This window comes from Phyllostomus discolor, chromosome 4, assembly GCF_004126475.2.
Source record: "Phyllostomus discolor isolate MPI-MPIP mPhyDis1 chromosome 4, mPhyDis1.pri.v3, whole genome shotgun sequence".
Taxonomy (NCBI): Eukaryota; Metazoa; Chordata; class Mammalia; order Chiroptera; family Phyllostomidae; genus Phyllostomus; species Phyllostomus discolor.
The window spans coordinates 36,167,077-36,193,669 of record NC_040906.2 but is presented as its reverse complement, the minus strand read 5'-3'; the positions used below and the strand labels follow the sequence as shown (position 1 = coordinate 36,193,669).

The 26,593-nt window shown below is 41.8% G+C and overlaps 1 protein-coding gene across 10 annotated transcripts in view; it reads left to right on the top strand.

Moving 5' to 3' along the window:
* Positions 1-26,593, top strand: part of MYO1B (myosin IB) — a 163,944-nt gene that overhangs the window by 50,158 nt on the left and 87,193 nt on the right. For all 10 annotated transcript variants that reach the window (XM_036023160.1, XM_036023157.1, XM_036023158.1 and 7 more), the window contains exon 4: positions 25,580-25,674. In XM_036023160.1, coding sequence (XP_035879053.1) covers positions 25,580-25,674 — 95 coding nt within the window. The remainder of the gene's footprint in view (positions 1-25,579; positions 25,675-26,593) is intronic.

The following is a 26,593-nucleotide window of genomic DNA, read 5'->3' as shown; positions in this document are numbered from 1 at the left end:
TCAGTTTCCTTCCAGAGACTGTAACCCCATTCTTCCATATGCAGTTTAAATCTCCACTTTGGGGATACTTAGATACACAATATAACAGATGTCTATTCTAGAACATGCAAGTTCTTGCCCTGAATATCCATTTTTATCCCCACCCCTGAGTGATTCCTGTAAGAAGCTGCCTGCCACCATGACCTTAGTTAACCCTCCCCCGCCCCAAGGAAAACAGTCACAACCAGCAATAAAATAAATTATCATAGTGCTTAGGATAAAGACAGAAGCTTTTACTATGGCCTGTAAAACACTGTGCACGGTTCAGGAGATAGTTTTATCTAGTGAATCTGGATTTGCTAGATTCTCATCCCACCCTCCCTGCCCATCTCCCTTTGCCTTTGCAACCCTCACCACACTCCTTCCTGCTGCATCATCTGAGCCTGTTCTGTGCCTTCTGCCTGGAATGCTTTTCCCCTCCCTTTTTCTCCAGGCAAAGCCTTCCTTTCTTTGTGTCTCAGATTGCATTAGACCTCCTCAGGGAAGACCTGTTTCTTACCCCCTTCCCGCCAAGGTCTCATCTGTTGCTCTTGTCCCAGTTGAAATTTAACATTTCTTTATGATATGGTTTGATTCATGTCAGCTTCGCCTGCCATGCCAGCTTTTGCTCACTGTAATATCCTTAGCATCTGGAAGTAACTAGGGATTCAAAATATATGGAACAGGACTTGGGCCGAGTCCCAGCTTTGCCATTTACAAGCTAGGTAATCTTGAGCAAATTACTTGAAGAACCTTCAGCTCAGAAATTAAGTAATTTGCTCTGTTCAATGGGAAGATAATTATAAACTCATAGGATTTTTGTGAGGGTTAAATACCTAGTAGATATTTAGGTTATATGATTACATAGTATATGGACAGTGCTTGCCATGGAGTCTGCCTTAGCCCTGTAGTAAAAGGATAGCTGTTGGTGTTCACCGTGATGATTATTACAATTGTAATCATGAGATATGGGGGACACATGTCCAACATTCTGACATGCCCATTCTCACCATTTTCTCCTCCAGGGTGGGACATTTTCCACTTCCTTTAATGCATTTTCCTGCGTCATTCTTTGTGCATGCCTGTCTTTAACAGTTTCTGAAATAGGTTCCCTGCTAACACGCAGCCTGACGTTCTCAGACAGGGGTTTTGCGATCTAGTAGGATAAGATAACTTGAGGCATTGGGTGCATTCGAACCATAACCGTTTTAAGAATTTGGTTCCAGTTTAAATAAAAAAAGAACTTAAACGGCTGCTCAGATCATACGCAGGGTCCAGCACAAATAACGCCCCTTTTTTATTACAAAACCTTTTCTCACGAAATCATAAGCATGTAATTCTATAACATAACAATGTCATCCTCAAGCACACTGTGTGACATTTTAGGTGAAATGTTCAAGTTAAAACTATAAAGTATTGCTCACATATTATTACCCTCCCACCTACACTCAAGCAGGTGTTACTTCTGCCGGATCCTGTTCTTTGAAAATTGTGCCAATTAATATACCCCAGATTACATTTGGAATTTAATTTGACCTGCTGTTCACTGTTAATCTGCAAAAACATCCAGATATTTCTCTTGCAGTTCATGTGTTTCTGAAGGTGTCCAGATATTATTTTTTTTAATTTTAGACAATTGAAAAATATTTGCATTCCACATAAACACATGACTTTCAGATGATAGAAATGTATATAAATGAGTAAAAGGAAAATATAGTGTTTTTTTTAGACGTACTCCTTTTCACAAATAGTTTAATGTTGCCACACCTCTTCTGCTCGCTTCTCCCCTGAAGCCCTGTCCCCTTTCTGTTCAGAGCCACACGTTGAGTGGGGTGTCACTGGGGGGAACCTCAGAGACACGAGGGTCCGCTGGGCAGCATGTGCGACATTGTTTGCCTTTCTAATTGTGTAAGGAATGTCTTTCCAGTGTGATTGTTAAATTCTTTAGACATAAGAAACTTTTTTTTATATATCCCGGGAGGACTTAGTGCATTTCGGACAACTCAGTAACTGCGTTCATGAAGAGCCATCTGTAGGAAAGAATGGTGGGGAGGAGGGGAGGAGATAAGGGAAATGATTGCACTATGTAATCTTGCTTCCCTCAGGATAACAACGTGACGACACACCTTCGGATATTTTAGTTACTGACTCCACTGGCCTTTTGTTGGATGATTGCCCTTTGACCTTGCAGTACTAGATAGAGTTTATCACCATTCGATGGATCTTCCTAAAATCAGATCATGCTGCTTCTCTTCTCAGAAGCCTTCTTGGGCTTCCTATCACTACGGCAGTGAACTCGAAGTTAGTTGCTTGGCTTAGCAATTCAAGGTGTCCACAGTCCACCATGGCTGTCCTCTCCAGCCCCAAAGTCCACCACTAAGCTCTTTCATGGAACCTGCTCTGGACTCACAGCCTTTCATGTCTTTTCTGCCTGTCCCACCACCTACCCATCTGTACTGTTAAAATCCTGCCAGTCTCCTGGGGTCTGTCTTAAAGGCTTGATCAGCCCTAGCCTCACCCACAGGTGACTTTTCCTGCCTCTGAGTTACCAGAACCACTCATGGGGTTGTACGTACCATCTTTCCTACCGAATGGTGAAGTGTTTCTGTGTCATCCTCTTCGAAGAGGAGGAAGCTTCTACAGGTCAGAGACTTCGTCCTGCACATCTCAGTGGCTCTCTCAGTTCTTTTCTCTTAAGAGCTCAATAATGACAGAACAAAAGAGGTTTTAAATACTTTTTATTACATTTTACTGCTATTATCTCTGACAAGGCAGTGAAATCAAAGTATTCTTGGTAAGATACAGAGTTTATTCCAAACTTTATGCAATGTAGTGAGAATTCTCTCTTTTTTTTGTAATACAGTAACCTAAAATATTTTTATGGTGCTCTTTAACACTGAGTGTTCAGGTTCAATTAGTGCCTGTGGAGGGAACTTGCCACCAGAAGGAAGAGTGGTGGCCCCTGCCAATGATTCCTCCCGGTGGTCACGAACCAAGCGCGAAGTAAGACGTGTCTCTGTTGAGGATGTAATGTGGCGGCTTGTAGGCTGTACAAGTGCAATTTGAAGCAAGCAGTCTTTCCATTTTAGTAAATGAAAAACCCTGCAGCAAATTTTAAAAATGGAGAAAAACAGCTTAAGGCTTTGAAAAATTTCTGATTACTCTTACCTAAAAATGGGGAAGTAAGTAACGGAGCATTTGGATGGTGCTCATGTCAGGTGCCCAGGCCTCAGCCCTCCGTCTCTGGGGGACCTCTGACCCCTAATTCTGTGCCAGACTGATTTCCCGGGATCACATGCTGTTGGCCATAGAATGGTGTTGCTAGAATGCTGTGTGTTTCCGGTCCCTGTTAGTCCTGCTCTCATTTTACTCTGTTCAGGGTGAACCAGGGAAATGTCACAAGGAACGTTTCTAGTTATACCTCGGGATGTGCAGCATGCACTGTGGTCAGGGGTCGGAGCTGAGGATAAGGGTCCTGGGCAGAAGACCCGGGTGCTGTCCCTTCTGTGTTATCAGAATTTATTTATTTATTTATTTATTTATTTATTTATTTATTTTTAGAGAGGGAAGGGAGGGAGGGGGAGGGAGGGAGAGAGAGAAGGAGAGAGAGAGGGAGAGAGAGAGACATCAATGTGCGGTCGCTGGGCGTCATGGTCTGCAACCCAGGCATGTGCCCTGATTGGGAATCGAACCTACGATGCTTTGGTTCACAGCCTGCGCTCAATCCACTGAGCTACGCCAGCCAGGGCAGAATTTTTAATTGAATAAAATTTCCTTTAATTTGAGAACTCTTACAACAGCTAGATCCTGAATTCTGAGACAGGTTGTGTATAGAACTGGGTGTGAACGTGCTCTCCTAAGGAGTGCGTGGGGGTGGACAGAGAGCTGATGTGTGGTGTCGTCATGTCACGTCACCGAGACTTGTATGTTTTCTGTTTCACTTTTGGAATAGCTGAGCCTCGAATTGACTTAGTATCTCCCCAAAAAACCACTTGCAGAAAAAGGGTTTTATGTTTTCCTGTCTAGCATTTGTTCTACTGACTGCTTTAGAAAATTTACTTACTTACTGAACAAATATTTATTGAGAGCTTACTTTATTCCAGGCTCTCTTTTCGGTACTGACTGGGTACAGCAGTGAACAAAATGGATACATTTCTAAGTCTTTGTGAGGGAGACGATTCTCAAACTTGACAGTACAGAAACCAGTATTGTTCAAATCATCCATCATTTGGGGGGAAGAGGTAGGGCAAAGAGAGGGAAGCTTTTGTGAAAGACAAGATGAATTTAAATGGTATTTTTAGAGAGCATCTTTGAGCCATATTCTCTTGGGTGGTTTAAGTCCATAGCCGCTAGGTAGTAGCTTGGAAGTCTTGGCATTGGCCTAGGTCTAGCTGCACAAGTTAGTTTGTGCCGGAGGGGATTCCAGCTCTGCCTTACTCTCCAGATTAGGTACCTTAAATGAACATCTTAAACCGAATGGCGCCGTCTTGAAAAGAGTTAAAATTGCCCTTTTCCTTTTTTTTTTTTTTTTGCATGACTCTTATGGGTCTGCTTTCAGCCTTGGTGTATAGTTGTTTGATTCTGGACAGTCATGGATCATGGATCAGGACACTTCTTGATTTAGAGAGACTGGTTTCACATTAGCGGTGTGGTGGCGGAGGTGGGGCAGTGGTGGTGGTGGCACTGGTGAAGGACAGTTGTTCAGCTGCAAGCTTCCTTAGGCTGGGCTCCTGGTGAGAAATATTCCTGGGTCTGGTATATACTCAGCCTTTGTAAAGCTCCATGAACTAAACTTACTGCCTTTGACTCTCCAACTTTTTATACTCAGTCTATTATTGCTTTATTGGGGCTATTTTTAAAACAACTTCAGAAAATATATTCTTGGCAAAAAGAGACCTCAGTTTATTCTCTTTCAGATTATGAACCTTTTAAAATTAAAGTTCAAAGGTTGGTTCTATGCCACCATGATGTTTTTATCATGAAAATTGTCGTGATGTAAGACTACATTTATTCACGGAAAATGTTTCTATACGTCTGAGACATCTCGCAGTCCTCATTTCTAGATCCCTAGTTAGAATTTATATCACTCCTCATGAATTGCACATCTCAGACTTGAAAGAAGTTTATTTTGAAAAGGCTGTTTATAAAGCCAAGCACACGTTCGTATCAGCATGCGTGATTATTTCAATGATATATAATCGTGAAGGGAAAAGTCTGATGCTCAGTAAAGTAGGCTGCTTCCTGCCAGAAATATTACAGGTCTTTGGCAAGCTCTGAGAAATTCTACAACAGTCTGGAAGAGATCCATTTCGTCCAAAGGTGTGGCACTGAGTCCTCAGCCCCGAGAAGAATTAGTCTCACACTTCATCACTGACAAAGAGAACTACACTTGGAACCACTCGAGGAGCCCTGACCAGAGAGGGCATGCTCAGGGTGGATGGGGAGGGGTACCCCCTTTGTTGTTGAACTGAGACTTGTTGCCATGGTCTGTTTTCGGGGCTTGTGTGTGGTAGGACTGGGTAGGTAGGGCAGAGGGAGCCATGTAAAATTTGTCTGAATGGCAGCCAGCAAATACTGGTCCTTATTCAGTCTGGGGAGATCAGCAAAGCCAGAGATAATGAAAACAGTGTTCAGTAGAGTTCAGGGGCCCATGGTTAGGAGACTGGGGAACCAGGATTGGGTTGTCATGGGGCAGAGATCCATGCAAAGGGGAAAAGCCCCTCCCCACTGTATTATCAGCTTTTTCTTTTCCCTCTTTCATTCCCACTGATGTGTATGCTACCGTACTTCCGTGGATTCCCATCTCCATTATCACACCATTTGTTTGCCTTGATTATAGAACTCTGAAATTGCACATACCTCTTATCTCTAATTTATCTCCTTTTCTTTAATGAACTCACCCTAGTCAGACTTTTATCTCCCTGCCCCACTAAAACTGTTCTTTTCATGATCATCTATAACAAATCCAATAGTGAGTCTTGAATCCTCTTCTTCCTTTAATTATCAGTAGCGATATTTGACAATGTGACCAATTCCTTCCTGAAACCCATTTTTGTATTTGGCTTTCTGGCCTCCATATCTCCCTGCTTCCCCCCAGCCTGCCGGCTGCTCCATCCGTAGCTTCCATGGGATGTACCTCTCTCTTTCCACCTCTGGAGCTGGGTGGGTCTGGGGGCCTGGTTCTGGGGCCTTTTCTTTTCTCCTCTGTAGGAGCTACCTACATCTGGCTTCAAAGTCTTTTGGGTGCTGCTGCCCCAAGATTTACGTCTCCAGCTGGACCCCTCCCTTGACCTCCGGGCATTTCAGCTACATTCAACTCTTCAGTATCTCCTTGGGTGTCCAAGCAGCATCTTAAACTTCAGTTTGCTTCAAACCAGACTGCTGGCCACCTCACTCCCTCTCCTCTTTCTCATCTCGGTCAGTGGCAACACCGTCCATTGGCTTGCTCACACTGCAGCCCTTCTCTTCCTTTTTTCTCACACTCTACGTTCAATTCATGAGTGGGGAGGGGAGAGGAAGGGCCACATAAACAGTTCAGTTAAATATAATAGCAGTAAGGTGGGAGCATAAAATATTGGTAAGTTCAGAGATTCTAAAGGTGTCACCGGTGTTGAGACTTGAAGAAGGAATCCTAGAAATGGGTGGCCCCTGAAGCATAGTAACTAGCAACATGTAGAAGATAAAGCAAAAGCCAGTTTTGGCCATGGCACAGTGAACCATGGTGCTAGGAAGGTGGAAAGATGTTTGAGGGATATGTAGAACTTTTTTAAAAACTAAAACATTCCAATACCAGTTTACTTGAATCGTTGGGAGGATTGAAGGATGATGAAGGTTACTCTAAAGTAATAGGAGAATTTGGGATGAGGGCATTACTTAAAATCAGAAGCTTATGTGTCTGGAAAAATTGCCAATCTTGCATTTTCAGGCCCCCAAATGGAAAACATTTTCAGCCTTGGTAAATATGTCTAAATGTGTGTGTGTGTCTATGCAAATGCAGTGTTTTAATGAATGAGTGGTGAATGACTGAATGTCGAAGTGACGTATGAGTGCAAACAGATGTTATGACAGAGCCTCTAGTTGCCATTGGTGGTGTTTGTAATGTTACTCAGGTGGAGGAACATTTGATATGCAGTATACTGATTTTCAGCCATTATTGACTTTTGCAGAGGATGCTGCTTCTTTTGGATGTGAAGCCCTCTCCTTGGTGCTCAATGTCTTGATGCATGGGTGGTCAGCTGGAGGTCTGAAAGGAATACCCTCAGTTATGTTAAGAACATTCTAAGTCTTTTAGAAGGGTTAGCCTAAATTTAGCAATAGACAGATAAATTAGAATGTATATGTTTTCTAATAATCTTTTTTCTGTAGTTCACCTCAGTAGCCAACAGCTAGAAAGCACCTGGCGGGAGGGAAGACTTGGCTGGTCCGCACCAGAGACCTTTGTCTTTTGGAAACAGGTGCGGCATGCTCTCAGGTTGCCCACATAAGCCCTTAGATTGCCACTGGATGGGTCCATTTCCACTTTTAGGTTCTCTATGTTCATGAGGATGGGTCGGGTCACTAAGGGCTTGTGGACCTTTCTTTAGGAATTGCTAGTTTTTAAGCCATTGCTTTGACACTCATGTACCCTACCTCACATTCCATCCTACAGTGTTGCTGCTGCTTCTGTCTATGGTTATAATTGCCTTGGCCATTGTTAACAGCAGTGGCTTATGTGTCATTTGCTTATGTGAATAACATTATGGATAAAAACAAGGATATTCAAAATGGCAGAATCCTATCTGAGGTCGGAGAAATGTAGTAAAGAAAAATGTTACTGAAATATGAAGATATAAAGACACAAATTACAAAATGAACACACGTAGCTATTTAAGGTTGCATGATACAGGTGAGTCATTGCTCTCTGGTCACTCACTTCCTGGAATGTGGGTGCCAGGAAGGAGGAAGTGTGGAAATGTGTATGGATGTTTATTGGGCATTGTTCCTAAGATGAATAGAAATGGTGTATAATGCTTTGAACATTTGCTTCCTTTATATAATGTAACATCATTTTTGTTATGACAGTACCAACCATATCTATGATTGTGAATGCCATACTTTATCTTGTAGGTGTAGGTAAGGTTGCATCTTAAAACATGAAAATCTTTGTCATTTTTTATATTTAGGGACTTCATCTTTTCTTTGTTGTTTGCACATATCTGGCATTTATCTTGAATAGAACATACAAAATCAAAATCAGGCCCTGGCTGGTGTGGCTCAGTAGATTCAATGCCAGTCTGCAAAGCAAAGGGTCACCAGTTTGATTCTCAGTCAGGTCACATGCCTGGGTTGCAGGCCAGGCCCCCAGTAGGGAGTGTGCCACACATTGATGTTTTTCTCCCTCTTTACCTCCCTTCCCCTCTCTCTAAAAATTAAAAAGCTGGGAAATGCAGTCTTCCCATGTGCCCAGGAGGGAGACAAAGGAATGGGATTTACTGTATTTTGCTGTGTATCATGTGTACTTTTTTGCCCAAAATTTGAGGAAAAAATACGGATGTGCATTAGTGCGCATTATACATTGGTAGTACTAATTCCCTATCTATTTAAATTATTTTATTTATGCTTATGTGTTAGAATTGTAACTCTAGAAAGCAATAATGATATCCATATGCAAAATAATACCCTGGAACACAATCATCATTTTTGTTTCTAAATATAAATAATGAAAAATTGAATTAAAAAATTAAAATGAAAGATATTTTTTCTGAAAGTTCGGGCCAAAAAACGTGGGTGTGCAGTATACACAGGAGCGCGTTACACTTGGTGAAATATGGTCGTGTGCTGCATGGCATCTGCTTACTTTGTTTACTAGGATCACGTGTTCATTTCAGCAGGGTTGCTAGCTGTTGGCTAATTTAACTCACGGGTACCACGCAAAGCAAGCTTCTGCATGAATTTAAACATGAGTTCAGCAGTTTAATTTAGAAAGAAAATAATCTTCAAATATTTTTTCCTTATGTAATCCCAGTGCGTTTCCACATCTTCATTTTAATCTGATTAAAATGGAAATGTGGAAATGCACATTAAAATTGTGGATTCATTTTTCATGTTTTTGTTGTTATTCTTTTCCATTCACATTGCTGTTCCACACAGACTAGTCACTTATTGGTTTATTATGAACAAAGCCTTTTAGAAGTGTCTTGTTTGATTGCCATTGTTTATAGAAGTAGTTAATAATGTGAATGTTTGAAGATGTGTCTAAGTGATTTGATGGTTTCTGGCAATAGCTCTCTCAGTGATCCAATTCCCAAATTATTGATTTTCTTGGAACCAATATATTTATTAAGAGTTTTAGCAAATTAGATGCTGATCTCATCTAATTAATTCACATATTCATCTATTGGGAATTATGGCGAAATGGTTCCAGCCAGCTTTGAAATTTAAGCCAGTGCAATGTTATTTTTTAGATTCAGTTCTTTCCAGGGGTATGGTAAAGAAATGAAAATCAATTACCCCTATGCTAGAGCATTTAAGTTGTGTTTGAGGACAACTTTAATTAAATTATTTTTTCAGATATGGGTGTAGTTAAAGATAGAAGGTGAAGAAATAATAAAATTTCAGAAATTATTACACAAGAATTTTAATATTCTTTCTGACCAATAAATTTTAATTTTAAGGCAGCAGTCAATTTTCATGGTGGGAAAAACAAAACTCGCTCCTTCAGCCCCAATAAATAATGTTACTTTGTATTTTCATTTTACGTAATATAGGTAGTAAATTCATTTTGAGATTTCCTTCCATATTTATACCAGTCATTCTGTTGTTAGGTTTGGTCATGATCAAGTACTTTGCAAAAATGCTTACAATATATCCTCCACATAATATTGCATCCTGTCAATCTGGAAAAGTATACTTGTTTTTTGGTAAACAGTTTTACTGGATATAAAAGTTCCAGTGTATATATCTCTATGCATTTATTAAAAGCTAATTATCTTCTTATATGTGTATGTGTGTGTGTGTATATATATATATATATATATATATATACACCAGCTATATCTATATTTATATCTTATTTTTCCTACAATACAGTATCTGTTTTTGGGAGTGATGCATACACCGGCCCGCAGTATCTGTGTCATTATGGATGAAATGAGACATTCACACGGATTACCAAGTCTGATGGAGGAAAAGGGACAGCATGGCTTTTCTCTCAAGGGGAGCAAAAACCATGGCCTCCGCCATGACAGGCCTTTATTGGGTTTCTCGGCACATTACATGATGGTCCTCATTTACTATGCACAGGTTCACTTTAGGTGGTTACCTTTTACAGAAAACAAAGGAGCCAGTGCCACTAATCACATCACAGAAGAGGGATATTTGCAAATGAAAAGGCAAAAGTGGTTGAACTGGTTACACTCCTCCTTGGAAGGTTTAGCATGGATTTTAGGAAGTTACTTTGCAGTAAATGTTTGCTACAAATCAGGGTGAGGGAGTTTTTAGCAAAAAGCAAGACTCAAAGCGGCCTAGGCTCATTGCAGGCCTGATTCCTCGTGGGAGAACCTATCCGTGAGCGTGGGTCCTGTGCATCTCCGAGTGAGAGCTGGGCCCATGCCATGCAGTACGGTCTCCTACAGGGAGTAGACTAAATTTCCTACTTTCTTTGAATGGCACAAAGAGGACCAAAATGGGCATTTTGCTCTTTGTGTCACTGTTAATATTCGTGGGTTGATATACCCAAAGAAAGGTATGATTAAAAATCATTGTCAACCAACTCTTTGAAGGCATTAAATAGAGCATAAAAGTAGCATAAATAGTTAAAATAGGATTCTGTTTTATCATTAAGCCAGATGCACGTTTGTATATTAGGGGTTTTGTACTCCCTCACTTCTTGGAATGACCCCTTCCACGGTGTCTCTCCCTCTCCCCACCTTCACTTCTCCGTCTCCCCATCTCTGTCTCTGTCTCTCTCTTTCTCTGTCTCCCCTGCTCCCCCATCCCCACGGCCCCCATGTCCTCTTCTTTACCTCCTTCAAGTTTTGCTCACGTGTTGTCTTCTTAGTCAGTTCTTCCATTGTTATTTTCTCTAATGGTTCAGGCTGCTCCCCTTTTCCTGTCCTGTCCAGCACTTGCCATCCCTCTTGCCTGCTTTACTTCTTTCTCTCTTTCACCACCCTCCAGCATACTATACTTATTTTGTTTATTGCTTGCCATCCCCTTCATCCTACCCATAGAATGTCAGGTCCATGTTCACTGCTGTGTTCCTAGTGCCTATACAGTGGCCAGCACAATGCAGATAGCCAGTGGTATCAGTTAGAGTCAATAAACCTTTAATCACATGTTCAAAAACATCTGATGTTCTCCATTATGCTAAGTGAAATAAGCCAGTCAGAGGCAAATACCATATGATTTCACTCATATGTGGAATCTAGTGAACAAACTGAACTAACAAGGGAAATGAGGCCAGACTCATAGATGGAGAGCAGGATGACAGCTAGCTGGAGAAGGGGAGGAGGGGGGTGGAGGGATTGAGCAAAAAGGAAAAAGGACTCTTGGACATGGACAACAGTGTGGTGGTTGCTGGGGTGAGAGGGGTATAAGGGTTCTAAATGGTAATAGAAAAAATATAATAAAGATTAAATTTAAATAAAAAGAATGTTTTAGAGAGAGAGAGAGAGAGCATGTGCAATGGCCATGTGGTGCAAAAGAAGCAAGGGATGTTCAAAGCTACACTTGACTTTGGAGACTACTGGAGGACAAAAGCAAAGAGGACAACGGGAAAGGCTGGAGAGTCAAGGGAGACTCAGTCTTGCAGAGCAAAGTTTTAGGCTTTGATCCTGAGGGCAGTGGGGAAGTGTCCAGGATTCTCCCTCCCCTCCCAAACCTGGGTGAGCGATCGCCTGCTCTTAGACATTTGTTTCCTGGCAGATTTCTACCACACAGTTGGGGCTGGGAAGCTCTGGACTTGGTACACATTCAATACATGTCCACTGAACCAGTGAATAAATGAGTGAGTAAAACACACACAGCCAGGTTGGAGCACTTTTGGTAACCTCCAAGAAATTCATCCTTGCACATGTCCTTGAACTTATTCCTGTTTGCTCTTGCCTGAGTCTTCTATAGTTAACATAAAGATCTTAGAAGAGAAAGAGAAAAAAAAAGAAAGAGAGAGAGAGAAAAGAAAAACCCCAAAATCATGTTCTATGTCTTTTTATCAAAAAATGAAGCCAAATTGTAAAGACTTTGCTTGGTATCTTAGCTTGGTATTTAGTAACTTATGTAAAAAAGAACAAAAAATTCAAATGGCATAATATAATGTTTAAAATGTAGGAAAGAACTTTATATTTTTGTAACAGAAAACAGTGAAGTTATTCAAGTATGATATGTAAGTATATAGTGACAATGTTACAGCTAAATATTTATAGGCTAATTTGTGCTGTCAGAATTATGGATGGGTGTTTATACTGTGAATGTGAATGAAGAATTTGTGAACGGGAAGTGTTTAATTCTGAGGTTCCTTTCAACTCTGAAATTCTATAGGTATATATATATATGATCCTCCTGTTTAAGAAATTTGTGGTATATTTTAGGAAAAAATTAGAAACTTTTTTTATTGTTATTGAATGACAAGTTTGCTTCAGTTGTCCTGAACAATTAGGTAGTGGGGTGGATGTGGGGCCATTTCATTCTTTAGGGTTTCTGAAGTCATAGTCTAAATTAGAGTATATTGAAGATCAGTTAGCATCTAGATTTAAAGTCTGGTTTTCTCTTTCTTTGCTTCATCAACAGGGTACCTGTGACAGGAACTCTTCTTACCAAGGTGAAGGTGTACCTGAGAGGCCTTGTCTTATTTCCTATACAGGAAAGAGAAGGCAAATGTTTTTCAGTTTTCTTTATAGAAATAAAGACATAAGTCCTAACTCTTTTTGAGTTAGTGGTCTCCAAGATTTGGGTTATTCCCACTGGAGACCTTAGTGAATGGAACAGGATGTTTTCATTAGCACATGCCTCTTTTTCAGTATCTCCACACGAGATACTGAAGAGTCCTCTCTTAGAGGTGTACAAGAAGAGTCCTCTTAGAATTGACCTGAAAGGAGAATAACATTGGACTTTCGCAGGAGAGGTGGAGCATCCTGAGGCTGGTGACAGGTTAGGGGATGAGGCATGGAATCGAGAGTGTGTAAATAAACACAGAATCCATGCCAACAGCCATGCATTCAGAGTTTCTGTTTTCATAATATGAGGCAGGGCAATAGCCTTTCAAAGTTCCTCAGTGTTGCTATAATTTTTAAATTGTATTCTTTTTATTCTGGAAAACCTTTATCTATCTGCTTGCACACTGAAAATTTCTCAGATTTGTGATCGTTTAGAATATTACAGTCTTAAGTGAATAAATGAAAAATTTCTGGGAAATTGCTTTCCTTAGATAGTTCTATCTACACATCTACCCACCCACCTATTATCTATCTATCTATTATCTCTCCCAGCACCTCCCCCTCCAAAAAAAGAGAGCAAAACAAAAAGAAGGGCTGTACATGTATGCCTGGATTTTAGTGACACCAGTTGCGTTATTTGGTCTTTTATAGTTCAAAAATGTGTGAGAGATATGAATGGGAGCTAATTATTACATTTCCTCACATCGAAAGTTGATTGACAGCATGTTACTGTTTTATAGCCAGTATTATAAAATAAGTGGTTTTTTAAATGTCAGAGCAAAGGAAACAGTATAAATGAGACCCAGGTGAGAGTTAACACCACAATGTCCTCTATATTTATTGAACTTTGATTTTTCATTTCCTTGTAGTGAAAACAAAAAGGGAAATATAATCGGTTTCAGCATTATTTTTGCATGTAACATCAAAGCACTTGAGTTGCTCATGAGAAGCAAAGTTTTCCTTGTCAGTTAGGTTTAAAAGGGGCTTCTCTTACGGGATTTATGATGTGAAGGATGTCGTCATGAGCAGTACTTCCCAAAATACCCCTGCAGAAAATGGAGCAGTGAATTTCACGTAGCTTCTCCTTATGTCACCTCACCATGTGGACGCAGAGAACGTCACACCAAAGTGCAGTTTATGGAATCCAGCAAATCTAGTGGAGCTATAAGCCACCCTGGGCTGCTCAGTAGAACCACCATAAAATTTGATCATAATCTGTAGAGTATAGGGAGAGGGGAGTGAAACATCAACGCCTCAGGTTATTCCAGTGTGCATCCAAGGCCAAGAACCACTGGGACAAGCACCTACCTAGCTTGTTGATGGTTTGGCTGATTCAGGAGCACAAGGAGGCAGAGAGAGACTACAGTGTGTGTTTCAGGGGATGCTCTGCGACAGTTTTGTGTGTTTCTGTGTTTTCTGTGTTCTCATCCCTGGGCTCTGAGTTAAAGGTGATTTGCAGATGAGCTGAGGCTGCATTCTCTGGAAAGAACCCAGAGTACACATCCTCTGGTTTCAGTAAAAGACAGAGTGTTAATTTTGAAACCCACTGAGTAATAGGTTGGGCTGTCATCATTTTATGAAAATTGAGGAAGCGAACCTAGACTTGTTGGAGTAGATGGCTCCCTCCTGTCTGTGGAGAAGTGGGCCATAAGTCGTGACAAATAGAAGATTCCCCAGACTGCAACTAGTGTATGATGGTGATTAGGCAACCATGCAGGGTGTAGGGGCGGTCCCAGTCCTTGAGCTTGGGGTCCCTGAGTTATTGCAGAAATTGGTATTTTCTCGATCGGTATGTATTTGAAGTACTCATACTTGAAGACAGCAGTTGTGTGTGTGTGTGTGTGTTTTCTTTTTTTAAAAACTTTATACAATACAGTTAGGAACCATAAAATTTTGGGGGGAATGGGGTGGGGATTCCCTATTTGATCAATTGTTCATACAAATTGCAGAGAAGTTTTTCTTCAGTAAGTGCTCACAGTTCCAAAACCAAATGAGAAATGTGGCTTTGTCCCAAATTTTTGTACATTTTCTCCTCTGTCACTGAGCCTGCTATTGGCGTATGAAAAGCTCCATAAAGGGTCATTTAGGTGATGAATCTCAATTCCTGCTCTCAAGGGACAGAAACTGTAAGCAAAAAAAAAACAAAACAAAAAGTCTTCAAAGTTAAAGCATGGGATTTTATAGGTATATAGGCAAGGGGCTTCCACAACAACAGGAGTCATCGAGGAGCGCTTTCCAAGAGAAGGTGTTCGGAGGGGACAATGGGCCAGAAGGCGGGTGGGCAGGGAGATGAGCCAGGAGGACTAGCTGGCTCCTGAGAGAAGGGCTTTGCTGGCTTTGTGATTTGCAGCACAAAGCTTTTAGTGATTGGATTCTGCATGTGTGGATTGCCTGACTTTGACCTCTCTGTGTAACCAGAAACCAGTCTGGATTTACATAAAGGAAGTTAAGTTCAAGATTTTGGTTGAAGATAGAAGCTTGTCTTGAGCTTGTATTCTGCAAAAGAACATAGACCAGCACTGTGCGTAGCTCTCAGGAACCCAGTACTGGTATGCAGGGTGCCCTGGGGCAAGGCCTGCTGGCTAGGGCCTCCCATCCTCCCCTGCTGATCCAGGAGGGCTTCTGGACTTTCTTCTTAGTTTCTCAAAGTTTGGTGAATAAGGGTCAAGTCTTTATCACCCTGCAGGCATGTGGTAATAAATGCTAACTGCCTGCTTGCTGATCTGAATGGTTCTCTCAAATATGTATGTGATCTGTGTATGAGACATTTTTGGCAAAGTCTCATCTTGTGGCCAATTTGCAGACGTTGACATGGCTTAAAAACTTGAAAGCAGATGTTTGAGCGCTCCGTATTTAGGTTCATTTTGGAGCTCTGCTTTCTGTGTGATGGCGTGTTGTGCGAGTGGTTTCTGACTGCTTTGTTAGTGTAAGGGCACTTGGCGTATCAATAGTAAACCCTTCTCTAGCAGTAACAGGAGCTCACGGCACTGTTGTTTCATCATCTCCTGCCTCACACCCTGGGCCAGGCTCAGGGTAAGAGCAGCCAGGGGAGCCTGTCCAGGAAGGAGTGACCTGTTTGCATTTTAGAGGGAGGAGCATTTCAGGCAAGTCAGCCTGCAGGCCCAGTGGCATATGGTATTTGTGGTTTACCCATTTTCATGTGGCCACTTTGAAGCTGCTTCTTAAAGGCAGACATTATAACATTTTTTAAAAGAACACATAAAAATAGTAACCAAATACTGTGTAGAACAGACCTACTGGGATCTTGGGCCTTCCTTATCTTACTGTTGATGCTCCTTCCCTAGCTTGGGGATCAGGGAGGGAATGGGAGTGGGGACCTTCTGGAAGACACGCGGATGAGGAGTGGTCATCCTTTGACCACACCAGGTCTCTCCGAGGGGCTGTCAGTCACTCCAGGCCTGGAGCCTGCTTGTTCTCTTAGGGGGCTTCTGCTTGATGGTCTGATTCCCAAGTCTTTTGATCTCCCTTCAAACACTAAGTTTCCTTTTAAAATTAAGACATACACATGGCTGTGTAGTAACAGAAATCAGTTGGTGTTTGTTTGGAATTCCAGAGGAAATGTTTCTGCACTTTGTCCTTGTCCTGAATTTGCAAACCTTATTTGAATAAGTACTTCTTCAACCCAGGAGTGTGGTGGGGAGGGTCCCCGGGGGCATGTTAGGGTCCCATCCTTGAGGTCCAGACTGCCCAGGGAATCCTCAGACACACTTCTAGCGCTGCTCTGCTGCCTCAGCAAAATAACACATTGCCCTTAAATCAGAGTGCACCCTAGAACCATAGTTCCGGAAGATAGGAATGATTCAAATTTGCTTTTAGTTTTAACAAGTTTGGGGAAAAAAACTTTAGTACAGAAGCACATAAAAGCAATAAGTTAAATCTGTCTGCAATGAGGGCAGGATTAGGAATGGTAACTCCTAATCAGAGTCCTGGTAATGACAGATGCTAGGTTTTGACAGCGTTCTCTCAAGACGGCTGGGAAGGTGTCCGCTGGGTTATGGACCGCTCCTTTCGGAGTTACTGGGGCTCAGGTCAGAAATGAAGAACTTGTCTAAGGCAAAAACACTAGTGATGGAGAGGAGCGGAAGGGGTGGATTCGAAAGGTGTTTAGTGCCTGGAAGAAAGAGAAGAAGCAAATTTTAATTCAGAAATATGTATCCCCAAAATACCAGTATCCCTTTCATGCGTTAGGGAAAAGTTTTTTGTTGTTGTTTTGTTGCTTTTTAGTTTTGGGGAAGCCCCATAGACCAAGTGAGTTGTCCTCAAATGACTAACTTACTGTCTAGTTAGATAGTAAATGATTTTTCTAGCCTGAGCACCTGAGAGCTTTTGTGCTATACCTGGTGCTTTCCCTGGCACACAGAATGTTTGTTGAATGAAAGAATACTCTTAAAATTATTTCCAAAATGTTTCCTCCCTGATAGCATTATGATGTGAGTTTAGGTAATAACCAGAAAGTCTTAATTATAATTTCATCCATTCACTTTCTTCCCTCCACAATAATATGTACCACCCCAGACTTCCCATGGTGTATCCACAGTGGTCTGTGCGTGTGTGTGTGTGTGTATGTTACACATGTATATCTGCATCTATTTATGATCTAGCATCTTATCAGTATCTGTTGATTTCATTGACTTTTGCATCCACTCTATGAAGTGGTGACAGATCTTAACTCTCTAAGATGTGAATAGATTTGTGACCTTGATTCCATAAGGCAAGCTTAGCCTTTCAATCTTTAATTGGGTGTCTACTTCCTTCAGACACCATACAGGGTGTTTTACAAACACCCGCTGCACAGCCCTGTAAGGCTGGAAGCACAGAGCAAAACTTGAAGAAGTCAGTAACATTGTATTGCTGCTCACTGCCTGTTCTCTGCATTTTTGAAAAAGGAACCAAAGCAGCATGTGACCTGGGGTTCCCATTCAGATGCCATCTCCATGCAGTGCCCTCCCGGTAACTGCCAGATTTCTCTGCACTTCTTGGGTGCCACACAAGGCCCCCAGTGCAGCATCTTCTGTTGTGGGTGAACAGCGCTGTGTGGCACCCCTCAGCTGCAGGGAAGCTGAGACCCACTGCATTGAGTCCTGTGTAGGTAGCAGGCACTTGGGGGCTCTCAAAGTCAGATGGTACAAAGTGGTTTACATTTGAATGTTGTAAATACATTCAGGGGTTCCCTTAACTGAACAGCTTATTTGGGATGTGGAAGTGAAGTAGCTAAGATCAGAGCATGTGTTTTTTAAAGTCAGACAAAGATAAAGTCACTCAAAGTGGCATTCAAGGTGGCACATTTTTAGACTTTAAGAGGAAACAACATCTGACTGACAAATCAGTTAACATTTTGAGAACTTGAAATTATTTTTTTCTTTAATGAGTAAAATAAGCCCTAAGGAAAATTATAAAGGCCTTTGGAGTAACTCCCCTTGGGAATAGATGTTTCCAAGAACTTAGTTGCCTTTAATAAAAACTGACTATGAAATTAATTGAAATAAGCTATATTGACCCACAAATTGGAAAGTATTGTGTTGCAAATGTGTTTTCATTATATTTTCTTTGAACAGAAAGGGCCATAACACTGTGTAACACTGTGTAATTATTATTCTTATGAGTTGGGTAATAAAAGATGATCGTTGGTATTCTTTTGTTAAAAGAGATACTAAAAATACTTTATGGGCTTATTGAATTTGAATTAAGAGGCTGATTGTCCCTTTGTTCTTTTCCCCAAATCAGGTGTGTTTTGTTAATTTCTGGACAAGGGAAATAACATAATTTCCTTCTTGCTCTTTGTGACATCTCTGCCTCTGTCCTTGCACATGCCCCGAGGTTCAGATTTTGCATCCTGGGGGGAAAGTCCCTTTTCCCTTTTCTGAATGTCTTTAGGAGATTGCTTGCTGGTGTGTTAATTACCTTCTCACGCTCCCTTTATTGTGGAGTGGTACAGGGTGGGGGAAAACTTAAGTGTCTTTCCTGTTAGATTTTAAGCTTCTAGGGGACAGATTCTCTTAATCACCACCCCTAAAACCCATGTACAATGTCTCTTATCCTATCTCCTAGGGAACCCCAGCCCTTGTGGATATTCTCTTACAGTCTCCATGTACTGTTTCATTTTCATTGTTGGGGGATTATTTTAAGATAGTAGTACCATTCACACTTTATTAATTTTCGAGGTAAGATCTGTAGCAGCAAAGACGGAAGCAGTGGAATCAGCCTCTTTGCTTTTGACTGCTTGCCAAGCCCGAAGCAGGATGCTGCCCCTGTGGCGGGCTTCCCCCTGCTGCGACTTGTGCTCAGGGCTCCACGGCAGAAGGAAGTTCTCGGCAGCACTGCAGAGCTGCTCAATTCCAGAGAGCAGCTTCCAGGCCCTGAAGGCAGATGTTTCCTCCTTGCCACTTTTCATATCTCCTCCTTGGCATAATTTAATCTCTCTAAGTCTCTTATCTGCTTCCTGATGTGTGTCTCCATACCTGGCTTTTGTAATCCACCTTTGGAAAAGAGCCACCCAATGGCCGAGTCCGTCTTTCGATCAGTCTCCAGGAGGAGGGTGTGTGCCCTGTCTGGGGACTCTCAGCCGGCTGGCCTTGGATTGGGTAGCCTTGAGGACCGCCAGTAGGGTTTTGATAATGATCAGGCCCTTGGGGTTGGAAGAATTTGGGTGTGCCCCAAGGCTTCTTCATCACAAACGGATTATAAATAAACTTTCTAAAATCTTGAAAGAAGATTACCCCTTAAGGGCTCTCAGCTGTTTGTGTTGGATTATAATTGGCAACTAGCTTGTGACTTTTTGAAATAAAGAGCGTTGTAAATTCTAATTAATTACACAGGATTTCTGTTGTTCCTTGAAACACAACACATGTGAGCCATTTTATGTAAAACATTCAGATAATGGGATTGCTGCCTTCTTGGTGGTTACATGCATTTGACTGTCAAGATTAAAACATATGTTTGAGTGTCCCATTGAAATATAATGAGAGGCCTGGTGTACATTGGTTGGCACCGACTCACACAATGTGGTGTTTCAAAACCTGACTTTTGAGCTTTATTTGATGTTTTACTGCTGTCACTTCAGAGCAGATGTCACCTTAAAATGATCAGTCTCTGATGAGATTATTTATTTTTGCTTCGTAGCCAATAGAAACAAACCTTTTCAATTACGTAGCCAAAGGAAATTAATGTAGATACTTATGTTTAGGATACAAGAATGCATATGAACTTAGAAAATTTAGTGTTGATAAAATAGTCTTAGAAAAATGACTGTAGCTCATTTTAAAGATACTGTGTCACGTGCACTCTGCTCTGAGTTATGCCCTGGCATGGCATCCTTCTTACACCAAGATGACCTGGGGACAGCCTTGACTTTAGATGTATGGAGAGAAAAACAGAACACAGGTTTTTTGAGTGATTGATTCTGCTTGGCATGTCTTTTTCTGCCTTCAGCCTATCCATGTCTTTATATTCTCAGTGTGACTCCTGCAGGCAGCGTTTGAATGGGTTTTGCTCTCATGTCCATTCTGGCATCCTCTGCCTTTAATTGGAGTCTTTTGTCTATTAACATTTAATGTAATTATTGATGTGGTTGCACTGAGGTCTACCATTTAATAATATGTTTTCCATTTGTCTCCTCTGTGTCTTTTCCTCTTTTCCTGTCTTCTTTTGCATTATTTTATTCTTTTGTTTGTTTTTAGAATTACATTTTTTCATTTTGTTATTTGGTAGCTCTGTATGTTATTATAGTGATTATTCTAGATATTATAATATCCATTCTTAACTTTTGGGGATCCGTGGAGAGTTAATATTGTACCACTTTATATAAAATAAAGAAACCTTGAAGCCCTTTAGGTCTATTTGCCATCCATCTTAACTCAGTTCTGCTCTTTACATTTGGTTCCATATTTCTTCCTTTACACTTCATAGTGTGCATTTTGACCGTGGCCATTTATTTTGAAGAGAGGCTCACTTTTGTTTCTTACCTTTCCTTGTTCCGAGGCTTGGGTATTAGGGACGCTTACCAGTCAGTGTTGGGCTGTGGGAGGACAACTGTATTGTTGTGAATATGTGAATTCACCATGTTTATATTGGCATACAACATGAGTGCAGTGAGCCTTTCCAACATAAAAAGTTATAGCTTTCTGTAATAAATAACTGTAAAGACTTATTTTTTTGAAATTTACCTTTAAGATATGATAGGGTGAATGTTTGGTGGAAGGGCATAAGACTAAATTATCAAGGTAATATTTTTCAAGCAGGTGAATGTTTTCTGAATTACGACTATGAGACAATGATAAATATACATACATCTATAGTAGTACTTTATAAGGAAAGCCAACATTGTGCCTGTCCTTAAACAAGCAAGCAAGCAAGCATGCAAGCAAGCAAAGAAAGCCCCTCAAGGTGACCGTGCAAACGTTACCACACACAATTCCTTTTCTCTTTTTCCTTCTCTTCTGCGTGGACTACGTCAGCCCATGACTGAGTTCAATGTGGAATTAGAAATGGGTGGAACACTTGGAGGCTAGGAATTTTTAAAAGCATATCTTTTTGTTGCTTAGTTTTAGAAACACCCAGTTTTTAGGGCCGAACCAGAGCAGGAATGGATATAGTGGAGATGTGTAGATCTCAATTGTGGATGAGAATTTTGAGACGGAGCTATTTTAAGACGGTTAAATTCTGTAGCAGAATTTCCTGTGTGATTTGAAAGTGGTGTTTTAGGAGTCAAGATTGAATGAAAAGGGGTACCATTTTGAGAGCTTCTCTAAGAAGAAGAAAAATACATGAAATCAAAAGGCAGAGACAGTTATCTAAGTTCAGGAAAGTTTTCCAAGACAGAATTTGTTCTGTTAACCACTTTGGCTAATGGAGACAACTGTCTGCAGGTCCTCGGAATAGACTAGACTGCTTTAGCAAATGATTTCTCCTGTAACTCTTCAAGGGAGAGCCAGAGACTGAAAAATAAGGATATGCTTGGAAGACCATAAGCTGTAGGTGGTGGTGGTGATGTAGTTGACGTCAGAGCATCTTCTCTGCTTTGCAGTGCAAGCGAACTAAACTGAGAAGGAAAGTGGCGGGGTGGGGGCATAGAGTTTGGGGAAAGGAGCCCCACCTTTGCCCTTGACGGCCACGAAAGCAGAACCACTGTGGAGATTAACATTCTGAACAGAAATAAGATGGAGCAGGAACATAAATACCAGCCAGATAATTTTGAACACGCAACCCAACATTCCGCCCGGACAGAAAATAACAGATGAGCCCCAAACCAGACTTCTCGGACCTAAAAGCGATAGGTCCAGCTGGTTGGGAACGTGCTGTGGACACGGTGTTGGGAGAGTCTGGCTCTCCACGAGCAGCCTTTGAGCTGATCTGGAAATGAAGGGGAGACTTGCATTCGATGTCAGCCTGTCTCTATTCTTAGAGCTCAACTAGAGGACAGAAAAAGTGGATAAAACCATGCTCTTGATGTGGTCAGATAAAAAACATGCTTGCCCTTCACGTTATCGTCATTATATGATAATAAACCATTCATTTTTGTGCTTGGTAAATAGCAATGCTGACATGTTCACAAAATAATGCAAAGCATATGGCTCACAACTGTTTTTAAGTAAAAACTTCTCTAAAGACTTATTTAGGTCCCGTAATTACAGAGTGGGCTGGAAGACTGGCATGTGGTTTCGGTTTGTGGTGGTAACTGTTGGCCTTGGTGATGGGACGAGCTAATGCTGTCAGGCAGGAAGAGCAGGATCGGGGCGGGGCTGGGGTCCTTCCGGGCCCACCTTTGCTCACTTCTCTAAGCAGTGAAGTCAGGATCGGTGTCCACACGAATGCCGGTCATCCAAGCCAGTTTCCCCAGTGCTTAAGTGCTTCAACTGGTAAATTTTTATGGCAATGTGAAATCAGGGCTCCGTAGGACCCTGAAAGAATAATGATCTTTGTTAGCGTTTATTTCATATTGAAATATACTCTCCATTAGATGAGTCTGACTCAGTTTGGGGACAACAATGAAGTATTTCTGGACAGACAAGAACAAATTAAGTGTTCACCTTCGATGTTTTGACTTGAAGTAAACCCATGGCAGGGTCACAGTGGTCTACTGAAGCCTGTGTTTGCACAAGGATACATGTGTGCACACATACAATCATACATGATTATTCATGTTAGAAGTAGTTTTGCATCCTTTGGGATCTAGTAATCGTGTGATATGTAACCTGGATTGTAGTCCCAGGAGCACAGGGAAGGGCTGAACTAACCAGCACCTGAAGAGGGTGGTGAGTGTGTATGGTTGGGAAGTTCATTTGTATTTGCCCTAATGTGCTTTCCTGCCGTTTCTGGCCAGTGATGACCGTGATAGTGGCATCTCTGAACTATTGTCTGGAGGTGGAAGGAGTGGGAGGGGTGGGGAGGGAGAAGGCTAAGCAGTGCTTTCCTTCCCTGCATGAAGGTCAGAGAAGAAATAGATTTCCTGTTTACCATACTCCATGGAGCTCACTGCAGTCATGACTGCAGTGACTCTGGCAACACTTGGAGAGAATCCACTCGTTCACTTGTTCAGCATCTGGTGTTGGTGATGTCTCACGGTCATAGGTCTGTGGATGGAAAGAAAGCCTGTGCCCAGAGGAGCTTATGCGCTGGGAGGTGGTTCGAGGTATGCATAACTACTTACAATACAGAAAGATTCCAGACATTGATCAGGGCTTTATCCCTTTTGAAGTACTTTATACACTTTTATTTAATCATCTAAGCTAAAGCACGTGGCTCCATTTTCCAGTGTGCACATGAAGAAACCAAAGTTCAGCCAGGGTGAATGATGCGAGGTCATGAAGTTGGTAAGCTGCAATGCACACCATTACTGAGGGCGAGTTGTGACCGTCTGGCAGGGAGAATGTGGGTGTCTCAGGTCACCTCTCAGCCTCGGACCATTTTCCTTTAAGGAAACTGGCACTGACTTCACACAGTGATTTAAGGTTCAATCTGATTGTAAATACAAGAACACCTTGCTCAGCTCCTGGCCCATGGAAGGTGCTCAGTAAGTTGTCGATATTGACGGCCCCACACACTTTCTGAAGGAAAGTCAGAGTCCTTGATTGAAAGTTGCACTGTTGTCTGGTCGGCCAAACTTAAACTCTTCCTATGTCCCAGCCCTTCCCCTGCCTCCAGATGGGTCTCTCTCCTGTGCACCCCGTGGTCCTCTGATTTGCAGAGATGGTGCACACCAGTAGTTGGGAGTAGGGGTCGGTTTTGGCTCCGCTGTGCCACAGGGCAGGGTTACCTCACTTTCTGCCTCAGTTTTATCTTCTGTGGCTGCAATTAATAATAATTTATTTTTAGTAATTGTCATGTCTAAAAATGATTAAACATGAAGTGTTTGGGGGCAGCGCTGGTACCTCTGACTACTGTGTCCTTGGGCCACTGCCCTGCTTACGGCCCATTGATGTGGCTCCCAATCACCTCCGGTCTCTCTCTCAGAGTCTGCCCATTTCCCTCATTACCCTTCTGTCCTTTACAAAAGTTTGCCCTCTAGCAATTTAGGACTGCTCTGAACTTACCTTTGTTTTCACCTGAAAGCCCTTTGTCTTGCAAATGAATTCTTTAGGACTGTCCGTCCCGTCCCCGTCCCGTGTCCCCCCCCCCCCCCCCCCCCCCCCCCCCCCCCCCCCGCCTTCTAGGATTCTTGAAGTCCCTGGCTGGTTCTGCAATACTTTGCACATAATCTTTATGATTGCCCTTATCTTACTGGTTGCCATTTTCTCTCAGTATCTCTCTTTCCTGTATTTGACTGAGAATTCAGGAAGGAAGGGATGAGTCCTAATTCTCTTTCCATTGCCAGCATGTTCCTGACACAAGGTATACTCTCAGAAAGTACTTGCTGATAAATTAAGTAGAAGAGGAACTTTCCCTAATTAAATACATGATCATATTGTCAAAATTATTTTTCAGTTAGGCTAGGGAGAGCAAAATTCATCTTATTATAGTAAAGTTTGAGGTGGGTAGGGTCAACATGAGACCTGGCCTGGCCTTACTTGGTAGGCCTTACTTACTTTGTCATCACAGGGCACAGTGAGAAGCTTGAGCAACTGGGATTGAACAAGAACCATGGCAAACCCGGAGTACCATTTGCCTCTGGTGGACCTTACAATTGTAATCATTTTGCAATTGTAATGGTGAAGGCAGTGGTACTGTAGTTAGCTTCGTAATGGTGATATCACCTATTTGGTATATGACACCATTTTTCTAATGTTTAACACATTTTTTTCCTCATCATTTTGAAACTGCAATGGATTGTCCTGAAAAATCTCAATATTATCCAGTCATGGATATGTGATGTAACATTTTCCTCCTTGGTTCCCCAAATTGCCCAGGTTTTAATAAATTGAGCCATAAATATAGCATGTGTGTTAAATACAGCATAGCTTTACTTAGAGTACAATAAGTCCGTACCATTTGGTTCATTGAGAATGTGTGGAAGAAAGGTAACACGGGCCACAAAGGATGGATGGCTTATTCACTTACCTTAAGAATGTGAAGGAAATAAATGACTCGGCTTTCTAAGCTAAAGCGCCTCAGTGGCCCTTTAAGGGGCCTGCAGTTGCATTTGATAAACACGTAATAGTGAGCTTATTCTAAGGACTTTCCATTGTCCCCTGCAGTTTTGCCCTGTCAGATGAAGCATACCGATCCCTGCGAGATCAAGATAAAGACCAGTGTATTCTCATTACTGGGGAAAGTGGAGCAGGAAAAACAGGTAAGACCACCCCTGACAGCCTCACTTTCTCCCCTGGAAGGTAAAGGCTGCACAGAATGACCAGAGCAAAGAGGGCAGTTGCGGCTCATCAGCTTGAAGCTATGCGGGGCCATTGAGGGATCCTTTGTGGCAGGCTACTGAGGTCTCAGGCCACTTCCCTAGGGAATGCCAGCTTATGGGGGTGTTGGGAATCTTCTCTCTGCTGAAAAGTGAGGGAAGGCACCAGGAAAATGTGGGATTTCACTCTGGAGAAATTTTTCTCTGAAGCCTAAAGAATTGAAATTTTTGTATATATTTTTAGATGGACTGGCAACCTCCCTCTAAAACCCCTCAAATACAGGAATTATGCTTTTTCTCTTATGCTTGAGGGAGACCACAATTTTAACACATGGTGCTCAGCTACCTGGAAAAGACAGAAAGAGCTGCTCTCTCTGAGCCCAAACTCAACAGGTTAAACCTGCTGTTGGCAGTAGGTGTTTGACAGAACCGATGAGTCCATGAAGGAGGAGGAGGATGGTGAGGGAGATGGTATTTTCGTAACTGTTTCATCTGTAAAATGCTCTTTTGTAAAATTAAAGTGTGGTTGACATACTACGGTATTTTAGTTTCAGGTGCACATCATAGTTATTCTACCTTGTATATATCCTGTGATGGGATCACCTCGATATGTCCAGTATGTCCAGTCACCGCCACCTGTCACTGTACAGAGTTATGATGTTATCGACCACATTCCCTGTGCTGTACATTACATCCTGAGACTTATTTACAAAGTGTTCTTGTGTTATAGCTAAGGCTGTGATAATTGCTCATTGATGTTAGTTCGCCAAAGTGAGATTTAAACGTTCCCACTTTCGTGGCTAGTTAGTTATCAGATTAACAACCTCGACTTCCTAATGACCCCCATGCACGTTTCAGTCAA